We start from the raw sequence: 26,020 nt of genomic DNA, 5'->3' as shown, positions 1-26,020 counted from the left end.
TTCTCATCCTGAAGCAAAGTTCTTAACCCGAGGTACTATTTCTGGGTTAGCAGAGTCTGTAACCTGAAGTGTATGTAACCTGAAGCGTATGTAACCCGAGGTACCACTGTACTGTTGTACTGTAAACAGTATCACTTCAGAATGCAAATAGGAAGGCTGTTTTTCTATGTTCTACCAAGTAAAGAACTGCAGTTTTTTAAAAAGAATTAAACCAAAGAAAGAAAGAAAGAAAGAAAGAAAGAGAGAGAGAGAGAGCCAGCTATGACATATTACCATTGTGCTTGTTTCCCCACTTAACAGGCAGAATAAAAAAGTGACTCGCTCATCTACAGACTGAAGTGATAATGGTGATGATGATAATGAGGTTATTATTTATACCCCAGTCACTCTGGGCGGCTTCCAGATACAAGTCAACCCCTTCAATATTCTTTCTACTGTATGCATAGACTAGTCAGAAACTGTCTTATTTGAAAAGCACCTAGCTTGCTATATGTATTATGTGCAAAAATTAAACGGCAGTAGCGGTTATATAATAAAGAAACAGACAAATGAAGTCTTTCACAAAGGCAGGAACATTGGCAGCCTAACCCTGAGTATTTCTCAGTTAAGGAAGTCTTTTTTACCTTAAAGGAAAACAGATTGTTTCATGGTATTTAAACCTCAGTTGTGTAAGAGCTGTTGTAACAATGTGATCATTTTACACTTGGTTAGTTTTTTACCCCAAGCTACTCACCAAGTCTTATCAAATCAGGTGCACAAGGCTGAAGTTTTAAATTCAGAGCTGGTTTTTAAACAAATTCCCCATCCTCACACAGTCCCAGCCTTCCTCAGAGGCGATTTCCATGACTGAGAGGAAACTGCTGGTGCAGGCCACCAGGACTGATCTACCAACTGGTGGAATCTGCCCCTTGGCCCAGCATGAAGACAGGGCACAAGAGGCCCAGCTGTGCCGCTCACAAACAAAACAGGGAAAGCTCTCCTTACAAGGAGCTCAATCCAATTCACCCACAAGCCAGAGATCTGGTGAATAATAATATTTAAAATAAAACAGGCAATGGCAAAAAGCAAAAGCTTGAGGCTTTCAAAGATGTCTGGGAAAGATTAGAACCCAAAGGCTTTTGGTTCTAGGTTGTCAAAACTTGAGGCTGTTAAACTGGCTCCGTCACAAAAGGCAAGGTTTGGCCTCGGAGCAGCAGAATTAAGACTTTGCAGCGCAGCATTTCATCAGCACCACTTCCCCTTTCACTCATGTTTGTCTATATAGTACTTTGGCTTTACAGTCGTATCTCGGGTTATGAACGCTGCGGGTTGCGCATTTTCGGGTTGCGGACTGCGTTGAACCCAGAAGTACTGGAACGGGTTACTTCCGGGTTTTGGCAGTCATGCATGCGCAGAAGCACAAAATGGCGTCACACGCATGTGCAGAATTGCCAAATCGCACCATGCGCGTGCGGGTTGCAAACGTGCCTCCCGCACGGATCACGTTTGCAACCCGAGGTATGACTGTTTTAACTTGTAGCAAGATGAACCATCAAGGTTGAATGGGGAAGGGGAAGAAGAGGAGGGGAAAGCAGTTGCCATGGATGGCCCAAGGGGCACAAGGTCTCCTTTCCAAACCTGAGGTGCTCATCTTTCCCCAAACCAAACACGGACCTGCATGGCCTGAGAGAGGATAAATGTTTTCCTCACTACCAATAGCCCACCAAGCAGGGAAAGCTTAGGAAAAACCAACACACCCCTCCTACGCTGGAAATGTTTGAAAAGGGGAAAGGAGAAGGAACAGCTTTTACTCCCAAATCTACTGTGCCCGGAGTGGGTTGGCTTCCCCATTCCCAGGGGCGATGGGCAAGACTCACAGTGGAGGTTTTACTCCCCTGCCAGCTATTCACTGGCAGGGGAGTAAAGGGCTACCTCGAGGTGGGGTCTAAATCTCTTCCCCTGCCCATTAAGTTGATGGATTATGCCGAAATGGCAAAAATGACCGGAAGCATCAGAAACCAGGAAGGCTAAAATTTTAATAAGGAATGGGGGGAATTTATAAATTACCTTAAAAACCATTGTGAACAGTTAAAATCGTTAGTAGGATTGGAATACTTGTAGTTTAATGGTGAATTTTGGACATAACGGAGGTGTAAAAGACTTGGATTATTATAAAAGATACAGGAGGAAATGACTAACAATAGGACCCACGAAAGGGGAGGAGGAAAATCCAGGAGATTCTTTGGAATCTTGTTTTTATGTTGTATATGTTGGATATGTGATTATAAAATTTTAATCTGAAAAACCAAATAAATACATTTATTAATAAATAAATAATATTTCTTCCCTGCCCGGGATGATACCAGACATGGGTAATGCCCAAACTACATGACAGCAGCAGACCATTCTCTTCAAATGTGGGTTTCCCCCAATCATGTCTAAAGCCACGGTTGAAGTGCAAAGACATTACAATTGCTCCAATAGGTGGAAAAACCATTAGGTGGTCTGCAGGGAAGAAAGTATGGAAACTGATATATGGGAGATGAGTAAGTTTTAAAAACAAAAGGAAAGCAAATTGCACCAGGAGGCAGAGCATGTGAACACCACACTCTGGCAAATTCACATCACAACCATGTGCCCTGTGGGCCCAAACTTCTTTTGTTCACCTTTCCTTTAATTTTAGAATATATGAACTCAATCATTTAACTCTTAGACGGCCTGCCAACTGAGCTCTCAGCATCAAACATGACCTAATCCAGAAGCCTGTCTGGGTTAGAAGCCTGTCAGGTCCAGGTGCACTTTTGGAATTCTGGGAGTTGAAAGGGACTGTGGGTTGTACTTGTCTTCCTTTATATAATAAATGTGGGGCATGGGAGCTTCTCTGGCCGGGGAGCTTTGGATAAAGAGCAGGTTGCAAATGCCTATAATAAATATATCAAAGTTGGGAGTGGGGAACTGAACAAGCAGAGGTTTCACAGATTTGTTCCCATTTCCACACTGTTTTATATGCATATCTTCTGGCTATTCAACAGAGCCAGTACCTGTTAGCTCACTGTCCTGAGTCAACAGAAAGTAAAAGAAAACACACTGATTTAGGATATTTGGCACCTGCCACTGCTTGTACTACAGCCATGAAAGATAAACGACTTCCGAAGGCCAGTTTTCTATTGCTTGCAATTATAATCACAGTGTAGTGTAGTGTACTGGAAAGAACATGATGGAAAAACAAGCTCATGTCTAACCTTTATGCTAAAAATGCCAAGATTAACTGAAATGCCAAATAGGTGCGGAAATTGTTTTTGTTCAAAGAGCTTCTACAGAGGCTTGGGTAAGCTTTCAAAAGCCGGAAAATACTATTCTCTATTTCAGGGAACATTTTCCTCATTGACTCACCTGCTAAGAAACTCTGATACATTAAGAGAGAATTCCAGGGAGCATTTTACTCACCTCAAAAACAGTTGTGTTTGAGATGCAGGATATTATATTATATAAATAGAAGACACGCTCAGTAGAGGTAGGCAGTAGAAAAACCAGTTCGCTCCCATCAATGCCTCGTAGATGAGCTGAGAGCGGGTTCTAAAACAAAACAAACACTCTGCGGCTGCTGCACAGGCCAGGGGGGAAATAGCAGGTGTGGTGGGCAGAGTTGTCCACTCTTTCTTATCTTTATGGTGAGGAACCCTGTGAGAAGCTTCCAGTGAACCTCCAGGTTCCCCGGGGAACAGTTCAAAAGAGGCACCGTATTTTTCGCTCTATAGGACCCACCCGACCATAGGACGCACCTTGTTTTAGAGGGGGAGAACAAGAAAAAAAATTCTCCCCCTCTCTGCTCAGCACCCCTTCAGTGAAGCGGCAGGAGAAACGGAGCCCTTTCCATTTCTCTTCCCGCTTCGCTGAAGGGGCGCTGCGCAACTCTCCCTCTCTGCTGAAGCCAGGAGAGTCGTGCTCTCCTGGTTTCAGCAAAAGGAACCCGAAGCCTTCAGAGTACAGCACGAGTTCCCGCTGCTCTCTGGAGGCTTCAGGTTCCTTTCGCTGAAGCCAGGAGAGTCTATCCCTGAAGCCTGGAGAGCGAGAGGGGTCGGTGCGCACCGACCCCTCTTGTTCTCCAGGCTTCAGCGAAAGCAAAGCGAAACCTCCGGAGCGTGGAGGGAGCGCTCTCTCTGCACTTCGGAGGCTTCGTGTTCCTATCGCTGAAACCAAGGAGCCTGCATCTGCTCCATAAGATGCACACACATTTCCCCTTAATTTTTGGAGGGGAAAAAGTGCGTCCTATAGAGCGAAAAATACAGTATGTCTGAGATTCCAACCAACCATTTGTGAACAAAATGGCTCCTTCCATTTTCAGAAGGAATTGGGATCCAGTGGAAGCTCCCCCACTGGAACAGCCTTTGGTAGCATTTATTTGTTGATCCTCCCTTTCCCCTACAGTACCTCAAACCACCTTTTATGCTGTGCTGAACAGTCTTCCAATGCTTTGGAACAGATTTTCAAGGGACTAAGAGGGAAGGTGATATCAGTGAAAGCCAGTTCCCCACTTCTCCTGGCAGGAGCATCTCATGAGCACAATTCCATTCTATTGCATCAGAAATTCCAGAGCATTTAACACAGATGCCTGTTTCAATATTTTCAAATTCTTATTAGCTTATTATTGCACCCATTTTTATTTAGTTATTTATTATTTATTTATTATAGTTATTTATTATTTATTTATTATTTATTTATTTATTATAGTTATTTATTATTTATTATTATTGTTTATTATTATTTATTATAGTTATTTATTATTATTTATTATTCTGGGAGCAGGTGAATTTATCAAGCATTTTATTGTACATTTATGGGGAGTTAACAACAGCTAAGCCATATTGTGCAAAGCACAAGAGTGAATGATTTGAACCATTAGGCAAAGTTGGGCAACCTATTTTGGCGATCAATAAAAAATACTGCTATAAACCAGCATCAGGCCATGTTTATGGAAGACAATCTTACTCAGCTACGAGAAAAAGAAGATATAAATATTTATAAATAAAGGGCAGGAAATGGATTTCAATTTATTAATGCCTCTCCCCCCCCCCCCCCGCGCCAGATAGAAAATCCCACTCTGGGAAATCTGTCTCTGTTCCCAAAATAATTTGGCCAGTATTATGCACTCAGTTTGTGAGAGTGTCCCAGCTGCTGCCCTAACTTGGACAATAGTTTCCTGACCTGCTCCTGTGTTCGAGATCTGGCTTGCAACATTGCACTCATGATGAGCAGCTGAAAGCATGCACCTATCTTCTGGTGATGGGCAGCTGCTGATCTCACCACATCCTGGTTTCAGCACTATTTACAGCCTATACAGTTTAGTCATTTCTCTACAGCTGTCCTTATTATGTGGGGCATATATGGTTATTGCTTTCTCTAGCTAGGAATAAAAGAACTCAGCACACAACAGTTGTTATGTGAAACTCCTTGAAAGTGTTTCCATGGCCACTCTGCCATATGAAACTTACACAGGGAGTGGTGAGGAGGGAATGCAAGAATGGCTGCCCGTGTTTTAAGAGTCTTCTGGTAATTTTCAGTAGTGTTCACTGAGAACTGACCATCTAATCATTAGTTTTGGCTTCACAAATATTTTACTGGCTCAGTGAGATCAGTAAGGAGGCTATGATACAGGGGACAATGAAAGACAAGCAATATAACTTGTTGAACTCTCCTTGTATAACAAGCCCCTGTCCCTGGAACAATGGCTAAGGTATGGTTCTCCAGCTTGCCACCTGGGAAGCGGTTAATAAAATATTAAGAGCAGATACTGGCAAAACAGACATGCCTATGAAACACAGGAGGGATAGAAGTAGATTGTCTTACAGGCATCAATTTGCCGGCTGTCCTTCACCTTGGTCTCAGTTGGATGACTATGCACGGCGAGACCATAATATGAAAATGGATGAACTGCTTTGCCAGACCAAAGGTCTACGACACTCTCTCTGAACGCCATCCAGACAAGTACCTCTGGAAAGCGCACAAAGCAGGCATTGGTGGAGAGACAGCAACACTGTGTTTGCTCCCAGCAAGGTGTCCAGAATACAGTGGTACCTCGGGTTACAGAAGCTTCAGGTTACAGACTCTGCTAACCCAGAAATAGTACCTCGGGTTAAGAACTTTGCTTCAGGATGAGAACAGAAATTGCGCGACGGCAGTGGGAGGCCCCATTAGCTAAAGTGTTAAGAACACAGGTTAAGAACAGTTTCAGGTTAAGAACAGACCTCCAGAATGAATTAAGTTCTTAACCCGAGGTACCACTGTACTTTAAATCAACTGTGGCCCTCCAGAGGCTGTTGGACTCCAGCTCCCATCATCCCTTGCCAGCATAGCCAACAGTCAGGTGTGTTGAGAGTTGCAGAGTCTGACAACATTGTTCTAATCCGGTGTTTCCCAAACTTGGGTCTCCAGCTGTTTTTGAACAACAACTCCCACCATCCCTAGCTAGCAAGAACAGTAGTCAGGGATGATGGGAACTGCAGTTCGAAAGCAGCTGAAGACCCAAGTTATCTAGCCCTCCATTTAAAAACAGAGGAGACTGTACTAGGTATTTGCAGCGGTTGTTGCACTCCCCTTCCCCCAGCACGTACAAATGTCAAATTCCATTCACTGGGTGGAGTGACCATGCAAACGTTTTCTCAAAAGTTGACAAAGCCATTTGAGAATTTTGCTTAATATCTGTTCTCCAGCATGAGCAAAACATGTTTCTGATTAGGACAGTAATAGACATGCAGGCCCCATAGAACAGGGATAAGTGGTGACAACAGTACACCCTCTAGCAATGCCAAGGCTAGGATGCCAGGCGGACACCCTTTTCTCTTTGTCCAGAGGAAGAACAGTGGTACCTTGGGTTACATACACTTCAGGTTACAGACTCCGCTAACCCAGAAATAGTGCTTCGGGTTAAAAACTTTGCTTCAGGATGAGAACAGAAATCGTGCTCTGGCGATGTGGCGGCAGCAGGAGGCCCCATCAGCTAAAGTGGTGCTTCAGGTTAAGAACAGTTTCAGGTTAAGTACGGATTTCCGGAACGAATTAAGTACTTAACCCGAGGTACCACTGTACTTTCTGTGCTTATGAACAGCAGCCACTGGCTATACTAACCTCCCATTACTTTATCTGAACCCTTTCAAAGCCTTCCAAGTGGCTGGCCCAGCAGCACACCTTGTGACAATCCATTGTGTGAAGAGTAACTTTCTTTTCGTTATTCTGAATTTGCTGATAAGTTTCTCTCCTATGCTAACTCAGTTGGACAGCCCACTAAACCCCCTGCTCTACAGACAAGTATGTGGAGAAGTTTTATTGAGAACTCAATTGACCCACCTTTTCTTCTCCTAGGCAACAATTGAATGCCACACTTTATTTTCAGTAGTTTCTTGGGTTGTTGTTTTTTTAACCCTCCTCTGTATCTGTGTTTTGTTTTTCTTCTCTCACGCAGGTGGCGCTGTGGAAGGACGTGGGTGGCGCTGTGGTCTAAACCACAGAGCCTAGGGGTTGCCGATCAGAAGGTTGGCGGTTCGAATCCCTGCGACATGGTGAGCTCCCGTTGCTTGGTCCCTGCTCCTGCCAACCTAGCAGTACGAAAACCCGTCAAAGTGCAAGTAGATAAATAGGTACCACTCCGGCGGGAAGGTAAACGGTGTTTCCGTGCACTGCTCTGGTTCACCAGAAGCAGCTTAGTCATGCTGGCCATGTGACCCGGAAGCTGTACCCCGGCACCCTCGGCCAATAAAGCGAGATGAGCGCCACAACCCCAGAGTCGTCCGCGACTGGACCTAACGGTCAGGGGTCCCTTTACCCTTACCATCATTTTTATTGTGTTCAAACTGTATGTGTTTGTGCCAATAAACTTTTAATTAAAATAAATGAATTTGCTGGTGATTCAATTGCTTTCATATGAATCCTGGTGTTTCAGGGGGAAGAATAACTTCCCCATATCTGAACACCTGTCTCCTTCCAGCCACCCTTACCCAGTCATAGGAGCTCCTGGGACTCGACTCTACCTTCAGATTTTATAAGTGGTCTTAGAGAGAGTAGCTGCCACTATTTCTCACAGAGTCTGCCACCATCACCAACATAAAGAGGTGGAGCACAGCAGAGGCAGAGGGGAGAGGAAAGCAAAGGAGAGCCCCATACAATATGATTACCGTATTTTTTGCTCTATAAGACTCACTTTTCCCCTCCTAAAAGGTAAGGGGAAATGGGTGTGAGTCTTATGGAGCGAATGCAGTCTGCGCAGCTATCCCAGAAGCCAGAACAGCAAGAGGGATTGCTGCTTTCACTGTGCAGCAATCCCTCTTGCTGTTCTGCCTTCTGAGATTCAGAATATTTTTTTTCTTGTTTTCCTCCTCCAAAAACCAGGTGCGTCTTGTGGTCTGATGCATCTTATAGAGCGAAAAATACGGTAGTCCTGAGCTCTGCACATGAGCATAGCCAGGATTTATTAGAGGAGCAGGCATTATGTGGGGGGGGGGGCACAGAACCGAGTTATCTGTGATGCAATTAGTCAGTTAGTTAAGTATTTTTATTTATTGACTTGACTAGGGGGGCAGCTGTCCCCCTCCAGGGGTGGCCCTGCAATCTACCGAAAATCAACCAGAAATCTACATTTCCCTTCTGCCCACCCATGCATTCGCTCTATAAGATCTAAAGATAGTTCCCTAAAAATGCTGTACGAGATAAAGATATTCAATTATGTCTCAACTTGCAAGGCGTGGGTAGAGAGTGTGTGCACACTTCATAGCAGTAATTTAAATTGGCTATGGCATTATGGAGAGAGAGAGAAAAAAAAAGTCTATCCGAAGCCTTTTAAGGTCATGAGAGCTACTGAAGTTTAATCAGTCCCTGGAGCATACACAAGAAACTCATTTGACTAGCCATCCTTGCGTTCTCTATCCCAGTGGATTAGTTAATCTTTTAAAGCTCTGTGTTCTACATGGAAAGAGGTCCATCAGTCAGACACACAGCATCTTCAGGGAGGTTGCCCAGCTGTCTAACCACCAAGTTGTAGTACTGATATACACACACACTCTCCAAGAACGAAATTTAGTAGACTTACCTACCTACTGAGCTTCTTTTAAATATATAATAGTACCATATTGAATCCTAAAGGTAAAGGGACCCCTGACCATTAGGTCCAGTAGTGGACGACTCTGGGATTGCAGCGCTCATCTCGCTTTACTGGCTGAGGGAGCCGGCGTACAGCTTCCAGGTCATGTGGCCAGCATGACTAAGCCGCTTCTGGCGAACCAGAGCAGCACACGGAAATGCTGTTTACCTTCCCACCAGAGTGGTACCTATTTATCTACTTGCACTTCATGCTTTTGAACTGCTAAGTGGGCAGCAGGGACCGAGCAATGGGAGCTCACCCTGTCACGGGGATTCAAACTGCCAACCTTCTGATCGGCAAGCCCTAGGCTCTGTGGTTTAACCCACAGCGCCACCCACGTCCTTATAATGCATCCTACATGAAACAAAATGCAGCACAATCTTATACATGTGTACTCAGAAGTGAGCCCCACTGAATTCAACAAGGCTTCCTTTCAGGAAAGTGAGGGTAAGATTACTGCACTTAAAAGAAGAAAATGACAAACATACACTCTCCAAACTTGGATCTTTGATAATAATATTTTTTAAATCATTTTTTTAGATTGGCGTTGGATCAGTTACAAGTATATGTGAAATGCAGAACTCAGCAAATGGTGCAAAAAAGGGTCACTTTTAGTTCTATGCCACCCACAATGATAAAATGAAAATCAATTTCCAACACTCAGCCTTGAATGAATGAATGAATGAATGAATAAGATAATATTCATGTCACTGCCTTTTTACAAATAGGGAAGCAATGATTAAAATAAAAATAAAAATGCATGAGGCAGTATTTGCATCCATTTCCAACCAAGACCCATTCACTCCAGCTCTTAGGTAAATCAGCAATAGCAGAAATAATAATACTGCCTTCTCAGTTTCCAGTTTCTGCAAACACAGTCTGGATGCAACCTGAAGTGAGCTGCAATCAAGGAAATACAGAGTTGAAGCCCAGCTGCCAAGATGGCACCTAGGTAATACATTTCACCAGTGAAATGCAGTGTCCAATTGCAGATGTAATTTCACATAAAACTGGCAAGAAAAACCCAGAAGCATTCAGACTATTTAACAGAAGGGGATTGGTACCTTATTGCACTGATGCTCAAAGCAGGAAGTGAAGGGAGTGCTCACATGCCAAAATAACTGACATTATCTCAGTCAGTCAAAAAATATGCTGTCAAATCTGAAATCAGTAAGCACTAAAAGGTATTGAGCCAAACACTTTAAAAGACAGTTTTACACCAGGCCTGAAAAACTGATGAGTCTGCACTAGAAACTCAGATTCATTCCTTTCTCTGAAGCAATAAAAAACAATTTAGGAGTTGGTGGGAGGCAAAGGAGAAAAGGCCTCCTCTGATTTACAGGCAAAGCAGTAGCTGCTGTACAGAATCTAAATGTCTCAACATGAAAGGCAAAAGTCATAGGCAGTAGCTGTGACCACCTTTGCAGCAAGCTTAGGCTGGATGTACACAAAAGCCACAGTTCTGGTTTCTTGTTAAACAGACGCAACCCTTCGGGAGTAAGGTTTTAATTTCATTGATCCTGAGGCACAACTGGGCACACTGCCAACACTGGCCCCGGAAAACTCCACTACAAGGAAAAGCAAAACCAGCTCTGCTGAGGTGCTCTAACAGTCACCGCTCTAAAAACATGTTTCACACCTGACTAACTTTGTATTTCTGGAGACCTGCGAACCTGTGAACGTTTACAGAGACATGACGCTTGGTGATAACTGAATTAAGAGAGTGAAGACAACATTACACCTTTCTGCAAGGCAAGAAGATCACAAGTCCACATATTCTGCTGAGATTAAACTCTTCTGAAACGCGGCTGTGTTTCAAGCCAAGCACAAAGCTCACATGAAACAGGTTGTTTCATCATGTTACAGAATCTGTAACAGGAAGGGATGTGGTCAAAATTAGGCTTAACTGAGCTCAGAGACAGAAAGAAAGAAAGAAAAGACACTTATGCACAAATGAATATTTCCCCAGGCACCACTGTTTCCTCCCTCTCTCCGTTACCATTTTAGGTCAACGTCTAAAGGATTTTATGATTGCAAAAGCTTTATGAACAATAGGCTACTAAAATTGTCTGATCTGGGCTGATACATCACACCCTTCTTTTGGCAGAACAGCACATTCAGAACATTAAAGCTTCCTATTTAAAAAAGAAAAGGTTCTCTCTGTCTAAATTGAATTATTGGATAAATTGAATATAAAGGCGTGACCTTTTTTCCCTTTTTAAAAAACCAACCTCTCCCCATTCCCAGCATCTAAGCATCTCTTTGGCATTATGAAGCTGTCTTGTAGTTTCGCATCTAGCATCTAGTGCATCAACTGGCAGCTGTTCTCTAAGGTCTCAGGTAGCTTTCCCATACCTGGTCCCAAGAGCCTTTAACTCAACAGTGGGGAACATGCAGCCCGCCAGATACTGTTGCACACCAACTCCCATCAGCCCCAGCCAGTATGACCAATAGCAATGGTGGGAATTGCAGTTCAAAGCCATCTGGGCAACCGCAGGCTCTTCACCCCGCTCTAACTGGAGATGCCAGGATTTGAACTTGGAACCATGTGCTTCCCAAGAGTGTGTGCACTTTGCTATTGAGTGATGGAACCATAGGCTTTGAAAAGCCCTCAGTGACAGCACAGAAGAGCAAGTCAATCAAAAGCCAGAGGTGAACCATGATTAATTTTCCCAGGAGGAAAACGGCAGCAACAGCCACCCACGAAACTAGGGTGCTGAATCGATGGCATTGACTTTCATTACAAATGCTTTCATTCCACCAGTTCTAAAAGCATAATTTCCCCACTCATCCCTTGAGTTGTAACTCACACTTGCAACATTATTTTGTTCAGCAAGAATCCGTCCGCAAGGTCCATATACATGGCGAGCTTGTCTTCATTGTCGTTCCCTAATGGTCCAAACGTTTTCACCTGCCAGAAAAAAAAGCTTTATTAGGAAATGATCTCAAAAAAAAAAAAGGGGGGGGGGACAACACTTTGCAACTTTGCCCCAGTCACCTTCTGTCATGTTAGCAAAGATTCCTGAGAAAAGTATCCACTAACTTTAAGGAAACACCCACCATTATTTATGCTACAAATCCACCTCAATAGCAGTTGGCATTGTCTCAATTCCTTCCAAGATCATACTTAAACCAATTTCCATTCTGCAATTAATCTTCTTGACACATATATGTTAAAAAAAAGAGAACAACATGACCAGAAAAGTTTGCCCTCTTCTACAGGCCTGGTACACGTTGCTTGCTGCTATTAATTTATTAAGGCACACCAGATGGCATGCGGCGTTGTGGCCGGTCTAGAAATCAGATGGTAGACTGCTGATGTGGTAGAACGGACTGCAGCCCGTCTGACAGCAGGCGGGAGGGAGCTTTTTTGAACCCTCCTCTGGGTAACAATTCCACTCAAGCAGGTAACAACTTTGGGAGAAAGGTTGCCGTCTAAGCTTCCTTGGGGGCATTTTACTCACCTATCATTCAGAGGAACAAAGAGACCTTACTCAGAGTGAGCCAGCCCTGGAGATTATCTCCACCAATGTCCTGTTTGCAGCACCAAATGCTACTGCCTACTACTGTCAGAGCTGCCTCATCCACAGTGGCTCACTCTTAAGAAAGGACCCACGATCAGATGAAGTGGTGACCAGGAGAACCCTTCAGAGCATGGCCACTACACTGCTGTTGTCCAGGCCACAGGAGCAAGGTCAGTAGCCGCTCAGCAAAATGGAGGTGGGCAGCTCTGCAGGCAGGCAGGTGAGCCAGGTGAGGAATTGATCCACTGCTTCTCCAAACCTGCCACCTGAGACACCTTGGCTAACAGGTGGCTTGGCCCTGTACAGGGAGTATATGCAGGGGAGTATTGTAAAATGCTGGTCCCTACCCTACTGCCTGAAGTAGTGAGGTCAATTCTACCACTGCATATGTAAATTCAGCATAGGCCAATCAAGACTGGGGAAATCCTCACGCTTAGGGCAAAGGGATGTGCATTTGATCATTGATCATCCTTCATTTCCTTCCACACCTCACAGCCACAATCCAGTTTCAGGTGAGGTGCTTTTTGGTCCAGTTGATTTCAACTGGAGAGTTAAATACATGGATCATATCAGGCTTCAAGTGGGGCGAAAGAGCACATGCTACCTTTCCTTTTTGATTATTTCCCCTTCAACTAGCTCCCCTTCTGTTCCAAGCAAGGTTTTGCTGACTGTTTCTGCCTTAAAACTGCACTGGCTCCAAAGGCCAACCTCAAAAAATTTCTCTTGCCCTGGATGAAAGGTCCCGAAGGGGGTGGGGGGTGGGGAGACACCAGCAAAAGTCATTAGCATGTACTGTATAAGTGAAATCCTATGTCCCCTTCCTTTGTAAACTCCTGCTCCAAGGAAGGAAGGATTATGTGTTGGAAAGGAGACAATGCCATGAATTCCCAAAGACAGTAGCAGTGGTGGCTGGTGCCCATAGGAACTTGTGGGGTGGAAGCTTAGGGAGACCAACAGGAGCTGGAGCCAGAACCAATGACAGGCAAGGCCAACTTATTCCTAATTTTGCCCCCAACCCTCCTCCTTGCAGAGTTCTGCAAGGGCAGCGCTGGGATCAAGGAGGAGGAAGCTGGCAAGCAGTGCCACTCCTTAGACTGGTTGTAAGTATGAAGGCTGGCGGGTGGGGCTGGTTATGGGTAGACTGAGGTCTGCAGGGCAGTGCCCCATCTGCCTTCATGGTTCAACCTCCAGTGCTAAGCAGGATTTCTGCACAGGAAGCAGCACATAAACCACAGGAAGACCACGGCCCTTGGTGACAATCATGCACATGTCTCCTTCAGCATGTGGGCACAACAGAAGAGTGCAAGGGAGGGGAAGCTATGGCCAATTATGGCTTTCAAAAGGGAATCTCCTGGTGATCTTGGTGGGGTTTGAATGTCGCTACTCTTCTTGTAGGGAAGCTTCATCTGGGCAGCATTAAGGCCAAAGCAGCCTCAACAGTCACACTGCACAAGTGCTTCTAGTTTAAAAGATTAAGGGGTCCCCTCCCCAGTGGCGTAGCGTGGGGGGTGCAGGGGGGGCCGGCCGCACCGGGCGCAACATCTGGGGGTTAGGGTTAGGGGGCGCAAATCCACGGGTTAGGGGGTGCAAATTACTTGCCTTGCCCCGGGTGCTGACAACCCACGCTACGCCACTGCCCCTCCCCCTTTCCTTTTAGGGTTTCCGACACCTTGACGGAGAGCAAGGTGCCACATCCCATAAAAGAGAAAGGAATCTTTTATGAATGAACAATAATGAGCCTGATCACGGATAGCTCTCTTTTTTTAAAGAACACAATGAATGGACCATTTCCAACCACACAGTTCCATGGCTCGGAAAAAAATAAAAACTTTTAATTTGGAAAGCCCGCTTTTGCGACAAGTTAGGTAGTATGGAAATCTAACACTCTTTCTCCTCTCTCTCTTTTAAAGTAATCCTGCAGGGATTACTTGGGGGCACAAGGCACCCACTTCAAACTCCATCAACTTATTTCCTTCCGGAAACCGAGAGGAAAGCAGCGCCAACAAAAGCAAGGCAGCAAGCACACTTTCCGTGTTCGTGTTTTCCCAAGGGGCCCCGCCAAGTCGCTCCTCTCTCCCTCCCCACCCAAATCGACCCCCTTTCCTGGGTGGCCTCTCCCAGGTGCCCCACGAGGAAAGGCGATTTCCTCCGCCAGAGAGGCGCTCAGCCCGCCCCCCCCCCGCCCCGGCAACAACTGCTAACAACAACAGCAGCGGCGGCGGCGGCGTCTTTGCAAAAACTCACCCAGGTCACCAAGGGGCTCTGCAGAAAGAGCTCCATGAGTTCGGAAATGGTCACGTCCATGTTGCTCCCCGAAGAGGAGGAGGAGGAGGAGGAGGAGGAGGCGGGCTCCTCCGTTTGCCTTTGGCTCGAGCTGGTTGCGCTCACGCGGGGAACAAAGGCGAGGAGCCCATAGCCCGGGCGGACTGGCTTACGAGGAAAACAATACGAGGCTCATCTCCTCTCCCCTCCCCCTGGGCTGCGGCGGGGAGGGACGCGCACACGCGGGTCGCGATCAGTCGCCCTCCTGCGGCGCTCCTGCTTGCAAAAGCGGCGGCGGCGGCGGCGGCGGCAGCCTCCTTCTCGTCCTCGAGGCAGCCCAGCCCTCGCCAACAACCTGCTGATGGGCAACCGGCGGCGCACTCTTGCCGAAGCCTCCGGGCGTAGCGAGTGGCTCCTCTTTCGTGGCGGCTGCTGATGCGCAAGACGGGCCGGGGGGGGGGGAAGGAACAAGCGGAAAAGGGATCTCTTTTTGAGAAAAGCTTCCGAAAGTTTTCTTTCTTCTGGAAGCCAAGCAGAACGCGCGTCCCAGGCGCTCTGCCTGTGCGCTCTAGAGCGCTTCGCCCTTTCCCTCTTGGCAGGCAAGAGACAAAGTCCTCCTGCGCCGCGCAGTTATTACCTGCAGGGAACTCTTTTACAACTGAAGATGAAAGGGGAGCGGGGGAGGGCAAACACACACAAACACACAAACACACAAACCACCCACTTTGATGGACGTCGCTGGTTGCAAATGAGAGCCTGGGGTAAAGGGTTGGAGCTGGCCAATGGAAGGTGCCTCTGGGCTAATTGGGCTGGGAAGGTGCGAGCAACTGCGCCGTGAGAACAAAGTGCGCGCGAGGGGAATCCGGGCGCCCTTGAGCTGCGCGGGGTCCGCGGTGCGCGCCGTCGCTTCTGTGGATGTGAGCCGCGTTGGAAACGAGTTCGTCTTTACTTCTTCGGAGCGGATGAGACGCCGGCTGCCCCTCGGGGTTTCTCGAAAAGGAAAGGCAAAGTGTGGCCTCAGGCGCCTCTGGTTTCAGTCCCAGGCGCCTGGGCTGGTCTCCTGCACTTTGGAGGCGTCCCCAACAATCTGCTGGGAGGAGGAGGAGGAGGCGGCGGGCAGGCTGATTAAACTGGAGAGGAATTACAGGCTCTGGTTTTCAGCGCAGAAACAATCCTGTCCCACGAAAGCGCCCAGAGTGGGGGCTCGATTCGCCTCTTCGGAGCGGCAGGATGTTTTTCTTCTGGGCTCGTGGTCTCTGCAAACATGACGGCAGCGTTAGGCTGGCCTATTGTGTTTAAACATGAACTCATGCCAAAAGCTTCCAAAGGACAAAGGGAATTGGTGGAGCGAGCCTGTAGGTATATAGGGGATTTAACCCCAGAGTCCTGGGAATCATTTGGGAAAGGGAGACAAGGGGGGGATGGAGCAAGTGTGGTGAAGACCCTCCAAGTGCCCCAGTTTTCCAGGGACAGTCCCGGATTTATAGAAGCTGTCTCGGTTTCTAATTTGATCCCAGAGCATCCCACTTTTCCTTCAGATGTCCCTAATTGTTGGAGGGTATGGTGATGTAGTGGTTAGAGCATTGGATCAGGCCCTGTGAGAGGCCAGGGTTCAAATCCCCTCCATGCCAGGAAGCTGATGGGGTGACCTTGGGCCAGTCACAGACTCTCAGCCTGACCTCCCTCACAGGGTCCATGTGGGGAGAAAGAAAACAATGTGTGCCTCCTTGAGCTCATTAGTGGGGTAGAAATGGGATAAGTCAATAATTCGAACCTTGTTACAGCTCCTGCAGAAAGTACAGTTTGGGGAAACAAGGTAAGGAAGTCCCACGGTCTTATTATGGATCGATCTGGCGTTCAGAAACAGCATTGCCAAACCAGAGGATCTAAGTGGATAAGCTACCAGGAGGACCTTCTTAAGGAGTGGGAGAGCCGAAACAAGGAACAGAGACCAAACATCTAGGCCTCTGCCCCAAATGGTGGTGAGCCCCTCCAGTCTGACCACTGAAATTGGGGCATCATCTCTGCAACTCGCTTCTACCTGCCTACCCAGACACCCAAATGCAAGTTCCACTGAAATCATTGGGACTTATGCATTAATTATTTTATTTTATTATGCGTGACCTTCCTTCCCATAAACTATTGTCAATCCTGTTTTTTTCTCGCTTGCCTCCATGGATTTGCTTAGGCCCATTTTTGTCTCTGTTTTACAGATACCTCATTATAATTGGTCTGAAATATTTGCTTTAGTTGTCAGAACTCTAAACATCCACTAACATTTTATCCTAAAAGTATCAAATCTTTGGGCAATCCCACCACACATGGTGGTAGTACTCAAAGCAGTAGAGTTCTTTTCCAGCACTCAAGAGCCATAAATATAAATTAACCCTGGAGGTGGTAAGATATCATTTATATAAAACCTTCAGGTGTATTTTCCTCAATCTTTGTCATTACTGATTCTTGTGGCCATTTATGCCTTAGGGAATTATGGTGGGCCATATCTTCCTAAGACAATAGCAGACTTTTAATTTCTCAGTCTCTTAAAGACTATATAAACTAAGTGGGAAATTGCTTCCGGTTTGTATATTCCTGGCTCTCTACACACACTACTGGAGATATGAATCTCTGCTGTACTTTATTTAACAATTTGTTACAACAGACTCTCTTTTTTTAAAGATTTTTTTATTAAGAGTTTTGTTAATACAGTAGAGAAAAGACAGAATAAACAAAGAATAGACATAAAAGAAACAAACATAAAATTTAACATCTTGTGATACCCATCTTTTCTTCATCTTTGGACTTCCTCACATCTCGCGCTCCTGCGTTCCAAATTTATAAAACCTTGGCCAGCAACTTATCACCTTATTTCCATTCTTATTGTACATATTTCCAATGTTTTGTCCCTAACTTTGAATATTTTTTATCTGGGTCTTAGATTTCTAGTTTTAACACAATATTTATTCAAAATTTATTTTTCTCATAAAATTCACTCCTTCTCATAATCTTTTCAACTAACTTTATGGGGCCCTGTTGTTTTCAAATCTCTCATCCTTCTTAGCACTCATATAGTTTACAGTGTTTTTGTAAATAGTCCTTAAATTTCTTCCAGTCCTCTTCCACTGCTTCCTCTCCCAGGTCTCGGATTCTGCCGGTCATTTCTGCTAGCTCCATGTAGTCCATCAGTTGCATCTGCCATTCTTCCAGCGTGGGCAAATCTTGAGATTTCCAATATTTGGCGACGAGTATCCTTGCTGCTGTTGTTGCATACATAAATAATGTTCGATCATTCTTTAACACCCTCTGGCCAACAATGCCCAAAAGGAAGGCCTCTGGTTTCTTAGGAAAGGTATACCTAAATACCTTTTTCAGCTCGTTATATATCATTTCCCAGAAGGCCTTAACCCTGGGGCAAGTCCACCAGAGGTGGAAGAACGTTCCTTCAGTTTCCTTACATTTCCAACACTTATTATCTGACAGGTGATATATTTTTGCTAGCTTGACTGGGGTCATGTACCACCTATATATCATTTTCATAATATTTTCTTTCAAGGCATTGCATGCCGTAAACTTCATACCGGTGGTCCATAACTTTTCCCAGTCAGCAAACATGATATTATACCCAATGTCCTGTGCCCACTTTATCATGGCTGATTTAACCGTTTCATCCTGTGTATTCCACCTCAGCAGCAAATTATACATTCTTGAAAGTAATTTAGTCTTAGGTTCTAACAGTTCTGTTTCCAATTTCGATTTTTCCACCTGGAATCCTAACTTTTTATCCAATTTAAAAGCCTCTTTAATCTGAGCATAATGTAACCAATCTCGCACTTTATCTTTTAGTTTCTCCAAACTCTGCAATCTCCAATTGTCTCCATCTCTTTCTAATATTTCCCAATACTTTGGCCATTTGACCTCCATATTGGGTCTTTTCATGTTACAACAGACTCTCGGCAGTTCGAACACACCTCTGCACTTTTGCAGTGGAGGAGGGCTAATAATTGGGAATTACTGTACAGATGCACATAACATTTGATAGTGATGATGCAGCCAAGTGTTTCTTAACCACAGACTTCTTGGCACACTTTTCTTTCTTTTTTTGAAAGTTGATTGCCTGCCTCATTTTCAAGACTCTGAACAGGTTAAATAATAATAAATAGGCAATCTTTCTCCTTTTTCCTCTATGCTGGGAACAAATCTGGGAGGAGCAGTAAAGAGGTGAATTATTTTTGAACAAACTAAATCTGTACACCTATATACATTTACATGAAAGTATGCTCCACTTACGGGCGCAGGTGGCGCTGTGGGTTAAAGCCTCAGCGCCTAGGGCTTGCCGATCGAAAGGTCAGCGGTTCGAATCCCTGCGGCGGGGTGCGCTCCCGCTGCTCGGTCCCAGCGCCTGCCAACCTAGCAGTTCGAAAGCACCTCCGGGTGCAAGTAGATAAATAGGGACCGCTTACCAGCGGGAAGGTAAACGGCGTTTCCGTGTGCGGCTCTGGCTCGCCAGAGCAGCGATGTCACGCTGGCCACGTGACCCGGAAGTGTCTCCGGACAGCGCTGGCCCCCGGCCTCTTAAGTGAGATGGGCGCACAACCCCAGAGTCTGTCAAGACTGGCCCGTACGGGCAGGGGTACCTTTACCTTTACCTTTTTATGCTCCACTTAACACACTGGGTTCTTTTTATTTAGTTAATCCAAAACATGTAATTCAATAGCATATAAGATGTAAGGAAATCAATGGTTTCTATCTATATTAAGTTCCAATTAATAATAGTAATTATTATTATTATTATTATTATTATTATTATTATTATTATTATTATATATCCTGCCTGGCTGGGTTTCCCTAGCCGCTCTGGGCGGCTCCCAACAGAATATTAAAAACACGATAAAACATCAAACAATAAAAAAAACTTCCCTTAACAGGGCTGCCTTGAGATGTCTTCTAAAACTCAGATAGTTGTTTATTTCCTTGACATCTGATAGGAGGGTGTTCCACAGGGCCTCTGCTTGGTTCCATGTATCCTTACTTCTCACAATGAGGGAACTGCCAGAAGGCCCTTGGAGCTGGACCTGAGTGTCCTGGCTGAACGATGCGGGTGGAGACACTCCCAGGCATACTGGATTTCACTGTTGGAGGCATTATGACTCTAAATACCAGTTGCTTGGAATCAAAAGTGGGCCAAGTCCTGTTGCGCTCATGCCTTGCTTCCATGCTTCTCAGAGACACCTGGTCAGCCACTCTGAGAACAGGATACTGGATTGAATGGGCCATTGGCCCGGTCCAGCAAGCTCATCTTATGCTCATGTTCCTATGAAAATAAATGGGGAGGAAATGCAATTGAATGAAAATTAAATTGCACACACAAATATAAATTTGGATCGTTGCATTCACAAACCCTGCTAATAATAAAAAGAATAAGTGATATTAGAAGGTAGTAGAATGTCCTTTAAAAATATTATTTTATATACAGTCATACCTCGGGTTGAATGTGCTTCGGGATGAGCATGTTCGAGTTGTGCTCCGCAGCAACCTGAAAGTAATGGAGCATGTTACTTCCGGGTTTCACCGCTTGCACATGCACAGACGCTCAAAATGACGTCATGCGCAGAAGCGCTGAAACGTGACCCACGCAGACACGTGGACACGGGTTACGTTTGCTTCTAGATGCGAACAGGGCTCCGGAACAGATCCCGTTCACATCTAGAGGTACCACTGTATAAGTATCATCATGTCCTTGGCATTGTATGGTATTATCAGTTGAAGCTAGGGAACTATTAAGAATTGCAAATAGTGATGCTCTTAGATTTGCCTTGTACATACAGATAAAATTGCTGGTTTTAAACTGCAGCTTACCACAGCTCATACTTCTGCATCTGTGGTTAGCAGGCACTGCAGTAGATTTTGGCTTGGGAGTTATTGGTTAACTCATGCCAGTTCTTTCCTTTTAAACTCCTTGCTGCCCTTTGTCTGACTCATCTGGTTTCATGGAGAAGTGCAGTTAAATAAACTGCATGGAGAAATGTCAGAAAAAACATGTATGACCACTGCAAGTTAATAACACTACTTTGAAATTATGCCAGCAGACCTGGCATGGATTTACTTTTGTGTGCTCCTAACAAAGTGTCAGGAGATCTGAGGTGGTGCAGTGGGTCAGCGGGTCTGGCTCTGAACCAGAAGGTTGGTGGTTCGAACCCACCCAGGGATGGCTCATTGACTCTTGGGGCCCCTTCTAAATTTCCAGTTCTGTGATTCTATGAAACGCTCTAGAGGGCAGAAAGAAGAGCAAGAAAATATATGGGCGCTCTTCAACTGAACTGTACGAAGAACATTCAAGTGGCAGCTGAATGCTGAATAGTATGTGGTTAAATAAACTTCAAACAACTATTGCCCCATCTCTTTGCTTTTCAAAATGCAACTAGCATCTTCTTTAAGCATTCTGTCTCTACTTACTTTGTTGTTGATCGGATTCTACTTTTCAGTGCACGTGTTGGATAGATAAAATGAGCTATGGGACACCCTTATGAGTACAGTTCTAACATCTGCATAGCTTGTATAGTCCTGACACTCAAGATTTGAAACATTGTGGTTTCTGTATTACAAAGAAGAAGAAAAACAGGCATTGTTTGCAATGTCTGTCATATGACCAGGCAATGCAAAGAATGTTTCCACCACCTAGTGGCTGAAAAACACCATTCCTTGAGCACATTAGTTAAAGCCAAAGAAAAAAAGCAACTCTGGTGACCATGGCAAACTTTGTTTTAAAACGGACATTCAAATAGTCAATCACAAGTGGTGCAGAAATCATGGCAATGGCACCATTTGGGATAACTATGGAAGTCAGCTGGATGGGCCAAGTTTTTTTGTTATGTTTGGCAGGGCTCTGGCTGGATTCCTTGTCCTCTTACACTACTACGCATTGCTTTTTTTTGCCTGAATGCTTTTTCTTTCTGCTTTTTTCTTTTGGTTTCTCTTAGTTGTTACTGTATTTTGTAGTCTTAATGGTGTTGGCCACAGTGAGCATTGCAGTTAGGAAGCTGTAGTCCTCCAGATGTTTTTAGACCCCCAAGTTCCATCACCCCAGGCCAGCATGGCCAATGTTCAGGGGTGTGGGAGCAGTATTAACATCTGGAAGGCCACAGGTTGCCTATCCCTGATCTGTGGAAACATGGGGTGCAAATTATAATTAAAGAGCTAAGATCTTATTCCTGCTCAGCTGCAGGCAAACAGTAAACCGCCATGCAGAACTCACCAAAAACAAAGAAATGGACAATGGAGGGAGACCATGTGAACCACTGACTGTGGACCTTTGCATGTGGCTGGAGGAGGTCTCACAGACCAAGGGACCAAACACTCTGCTATTCCTGGGGCATCTTGCCACTGACAGCGGGCCCAGGAGATTTTGTCAGGCTACATGTTTGTGTGTCTTGTTATTCACTGGGATTTACTTCCCAGGAAGTTTATTACATACAATTGCAGACTTAGGATGCAATTCTATACAAACTTGTCTGGTGTGAACTCAATGGTCTCTCCCTCTCTCTCGATATAGAGAAGAGGATTAGACTATAAGATTTATAGGTCTCCCTAGATAGGTGAAAGCTGTAAATCAAGAACACAACTGAGTACACCCTTACATTTTTGGAGTTAAATGAACCTGATACGATTCCCATGATAGTTTTTTTAAATAGAAAAAAAGGTCATGCAGGACTCAGAAGAGCTGTTTGAAATTTAAAAAAAAAACTTGAAAAGGAAAAATACGTTTTAATGCTGTTATTTTCTCAAGCACCTTGTTGCCATCTCACAGCAGCTGACACAAACTGGGGATTTCCAAAGTGAAGGCATTTTGCACCAACTGTAAACAGAGTTATTCGCCTCTCTCAAAATGTCTCCTAGCAACAGTCCCAAGCATTAACAAAGCCTCACCATTCATGTGTCATCTAAAAAGAATCTCTGTTCTTGGAAAGTAGTAGTGGATGGGCTTGGCAAAGCAGTGGGACAGAAAAAAGGTGCCCCCTCTCCTCCCAACACCAATTTTTCAATCATCAGAAGCATTAGAACAAGGAAATCACAACCAAGGAGAAGCTATTGGTAGCAGCTGTTTATGAAATGTATTTAAAGCTAGAGGAGCTCTTTGAAATAAATCCCTTCCTTAGTGGCAAAGGCCGGGTTGTAATTTTACTGACATTTAAATGAAGCTCAAAGGTTTTTAGAGTTTATGTATGTGGGCAAGCACAAGTCAGCAAAATGTTTCCAACTGAGCAACCAAAACGTGACGAAGACAATGGTGACAATTCTCTAGCTTACTAGAATGTTTAGATTCTGTAAGCAGTAGAGGGTGGGTCCATACAGGTGTCCACATCCTAACTTCCTATGATGGTTATAACTCTGCAAGCTGCATTGCCTCGCCTAATTAGGAAGCTTTTATCACATGTCTGCTTGATCTATCAGGCCACAGTTTCACAACATGCTGGCATCTCATTTTTGTAATCTGGAAGGAGCACTTTTGGGAAGCCAAAAAGCGGGGCAGATTTTCCCCCACCCCAAAAAATAAAGTATGGCATGCATACTCATGTGTGGAACCAATTTCCTTTACCACATGGGACCAAACTAACCCTAAAATAGTTTCGACACCGTAGGAGGGTTCTCCTTACTGCAGAGGAAGAGTTGTCACGTCAGGTTGTGTGTGCGCATAATCACTCAGAGAAAAGAGTTGAACAGTACACCAGTAGACCAAAATCATTGTGGCAGAAGATCCCATTTAAAAAACGTATTACTCCTGGCCTTCTGTCAAGAAAAAAATCAGCAAGGTAATAGGACAGCTATGAATAAATACAAGTACATCAGCTGGGCTTTTTATGTAGTACTTGTAACCCAACATTAAAAGGTAAATATGACGGTTACAATTTTCAGAAGTTTTCATAGGGGTGAAACATGGTGTTTCATGAAGGGGTTTTAATCTGCCCACCTTTGCATTAGACATCTTCAGTAGGTAATCAGCTGAAGGAAATTTGTTGATATTTGTAACCCAGTTCTTAATTCCCCATCTTTCAACGTATGGAAAAAGGGTAAGAAATTTGTATCTGTAAGCTTCCTATCTCCATTACTTGTATGTGGGTGGTCTGAAAACTCTGCACTTTGCCTCCTGGGAGCACCACACACACTAGCTAATCCCCTTCCCCTATTATCACATGATGGAGACGGAGACACACACAATACTGGATGTTATTTGTTTAATCCATTTGTAGCTTGATGTGCTTCAGAAAATATACTATGATCCTCAGGAACTGCTGGAGCATGTGATTTAAGTAATTCATAGCAGACATACTACAAACTCACACCTATGAAGATGGATCCATATCCCATTTATTGTGGGCTCCGAGCTAATCAATGTAACCTATTCAACTTTCTTGCTCTCATTCAAACAGCATTCCCTACAGACACCAACCTTCTTTCCTTAAAACCCAAGGAAAACCACTCCTCTGTATTCTTGGCAGGCCCGCCGCATGGCTGAGCCACACAGCGCAGTTTCACCTTATGCTTCTAACATCAAATCATAATCCAAAATATAGTCTCAGAACTTCCATCGGTGCCAACTGGAGAAGGTGCTGTGCGGAGAGTGAAGTTTAACTTAACGGGCAGAGTACTAGACTTGGACACTGCAAAGCTAGGCTAGGTTGAAAGTGATTGGCTATCTGGTCCATGGTAAAATCACAGGTTTGCATTACAACAAGCAAAAGAATTTTGAATCACTGTAAATGTTGGAACATCTCCCAAGCAATCTTGGGAAACACTTAGGCAAGGTGCTGAAAATTCTAACTGAAGAACACGAGGATCAAGTGAATATGGCACAGGATCAAATCCAGATTATTTAATAGTGCCTATGTAGGAGAGAGAAGTAGCAGTGTGATGCTCTCTTTGCAGTGAGCGTAATGCCTACTAAAAAAAGTGTTAATGCTAAAGACAGCCTACTTTTTCCTTTATTGACTGAGGTAGAGTGTGATAAAGAACAAAAATTTAAGTGTGTCCAATATAGATATTAAGAGAACTCCATGTTATAACAAATGTCAAACATACTGAGCAAAGAGAGCACTAAAAAAACATCAAAAACCTCCACTCAGATACAAGTTTATACAATTCAAACTACCCCTCAGGGCTTAAAGGCCATAAAGGGATATTTTGTAGCATAAAAACGGGTAAAACTATCAGTGCTGCTTGAAGCAGCTCTTGACAGTTGATTCTAGATGGTGGGATGACTGGGTTATACTGGGACTTGATACTTTCCAGGGAATGTATCAACCTCAAAACTTGAACTTGAGCAATTCTCCCCCTCTGTAGAGATAAGTGAACAGAACTTTTCCTGGAAAGATGGTGGTGTTTTGATTCAACGAATAGGATACTTTTCAACTACTTGATATTTTCTCTTTGCAGGAAGGGACAGAGGTGCATGTTCACCCAAGAAATATTACTATACCAACTTGAGAAATCTCTCTGGAAGTTATACAATAGAACACATCCTAAATTGTAGTCTTCTCTCCACCTCAACAAGCAACCAGTAACACGTTTCCAGCAAATGGAAATTCAGTCCTTATAACTATCTTATGGAATCCAAGTTTTAGTCCAGTTTGCAATGAGCAGACAAAAGATAGCCAGTGTTACACCGATATTTTCCTATCAAGAACTAGAATAGATTAATAACCTCAATCCACATTAATATTTCAAAGCCCCAGCATAATCTGTGAAAGTAAAACTGGTATTCCAAAGGGAGTCAGAAGTTTTTAAATAATGCCACTAATGCAGTAAATTGTTTCATTTCTATTTGTTTTTATTTTAAAAACTCAAATGTGTCAGTACTCTTAAATAACCATTTCAAATTTGATTTAAATGTACCAGCATGGTTCCAAGCTCGGAAATTTCAAAATCTCTTTGGAATACTAATTTCATATTTATAGGTTTCTTTATTTTATTTTTATTTTTTTAAAACAACCTATTTCCCTGAATTGTTTCAAGACAGTTGATGATGTAAAGTTTAATATAAAATATTTAGTCACAAAATAGTATTGCTTTTGTATGCACATTGTGGCAAGATTCATTTGCTCTTTTTCAATAAAAACTATACCATCTCCCATAA

The 26,020-nt window shown here is 44.2% G+C and overlaps 1 protein-coding gene and 1 long non-coding RNA gene across 2 annotated transcripts in view; one reads left to right on the top strand and one right to left on the bottom strand.

The window, feature by feature from the left end:
* The window catches only part of CCDC88C (coiled-coil domain containing 88C), a 102,743-nt gene extending 87,497 nt beyond the window's left edge, over nt 1–15,246 (bottom strand). The window contains exons 1-2 of the mRNA XM_079947708.1: nt 14,878–15,246; nt 11,920–12,020 (exon numbers count right to left, since the gene is read on the bottom strand). Coding sequence (XP_079803834.1) covers nt 11,920–12,020; nt 14,878–14,937 — 161 coding nt within the window. The 5' untranslated portion in view covers nt 14,938–15,246. The remainder of the gene's footprint in view (nt 1–11,919; nt 12,021–14,877) is intronic.
* Nucleotides 1–26,020, top strand: part of LOC307200864 — a 345,619-nt gene that overhangs the window by 33,304 nt on the left and 286,295 nt on the right. The gene's annotated exons all lie outside the window — the stretch shown is intronic.

The sequence above is a fragment of the Podarcis cretensis genome, assembly GCF_951804945.1.
Source record: "Podarcis cretensis genome assembly, chromosome: 1".
NCBI lineage: Eukaryota > Metazoa > Chordata > Lepidosauria > Squamata > Lacertidae > Podarcis > Podarcis cretensis.
This window is presented reverse-complemented; position numbering and strand designations above follow the sequence as displayed.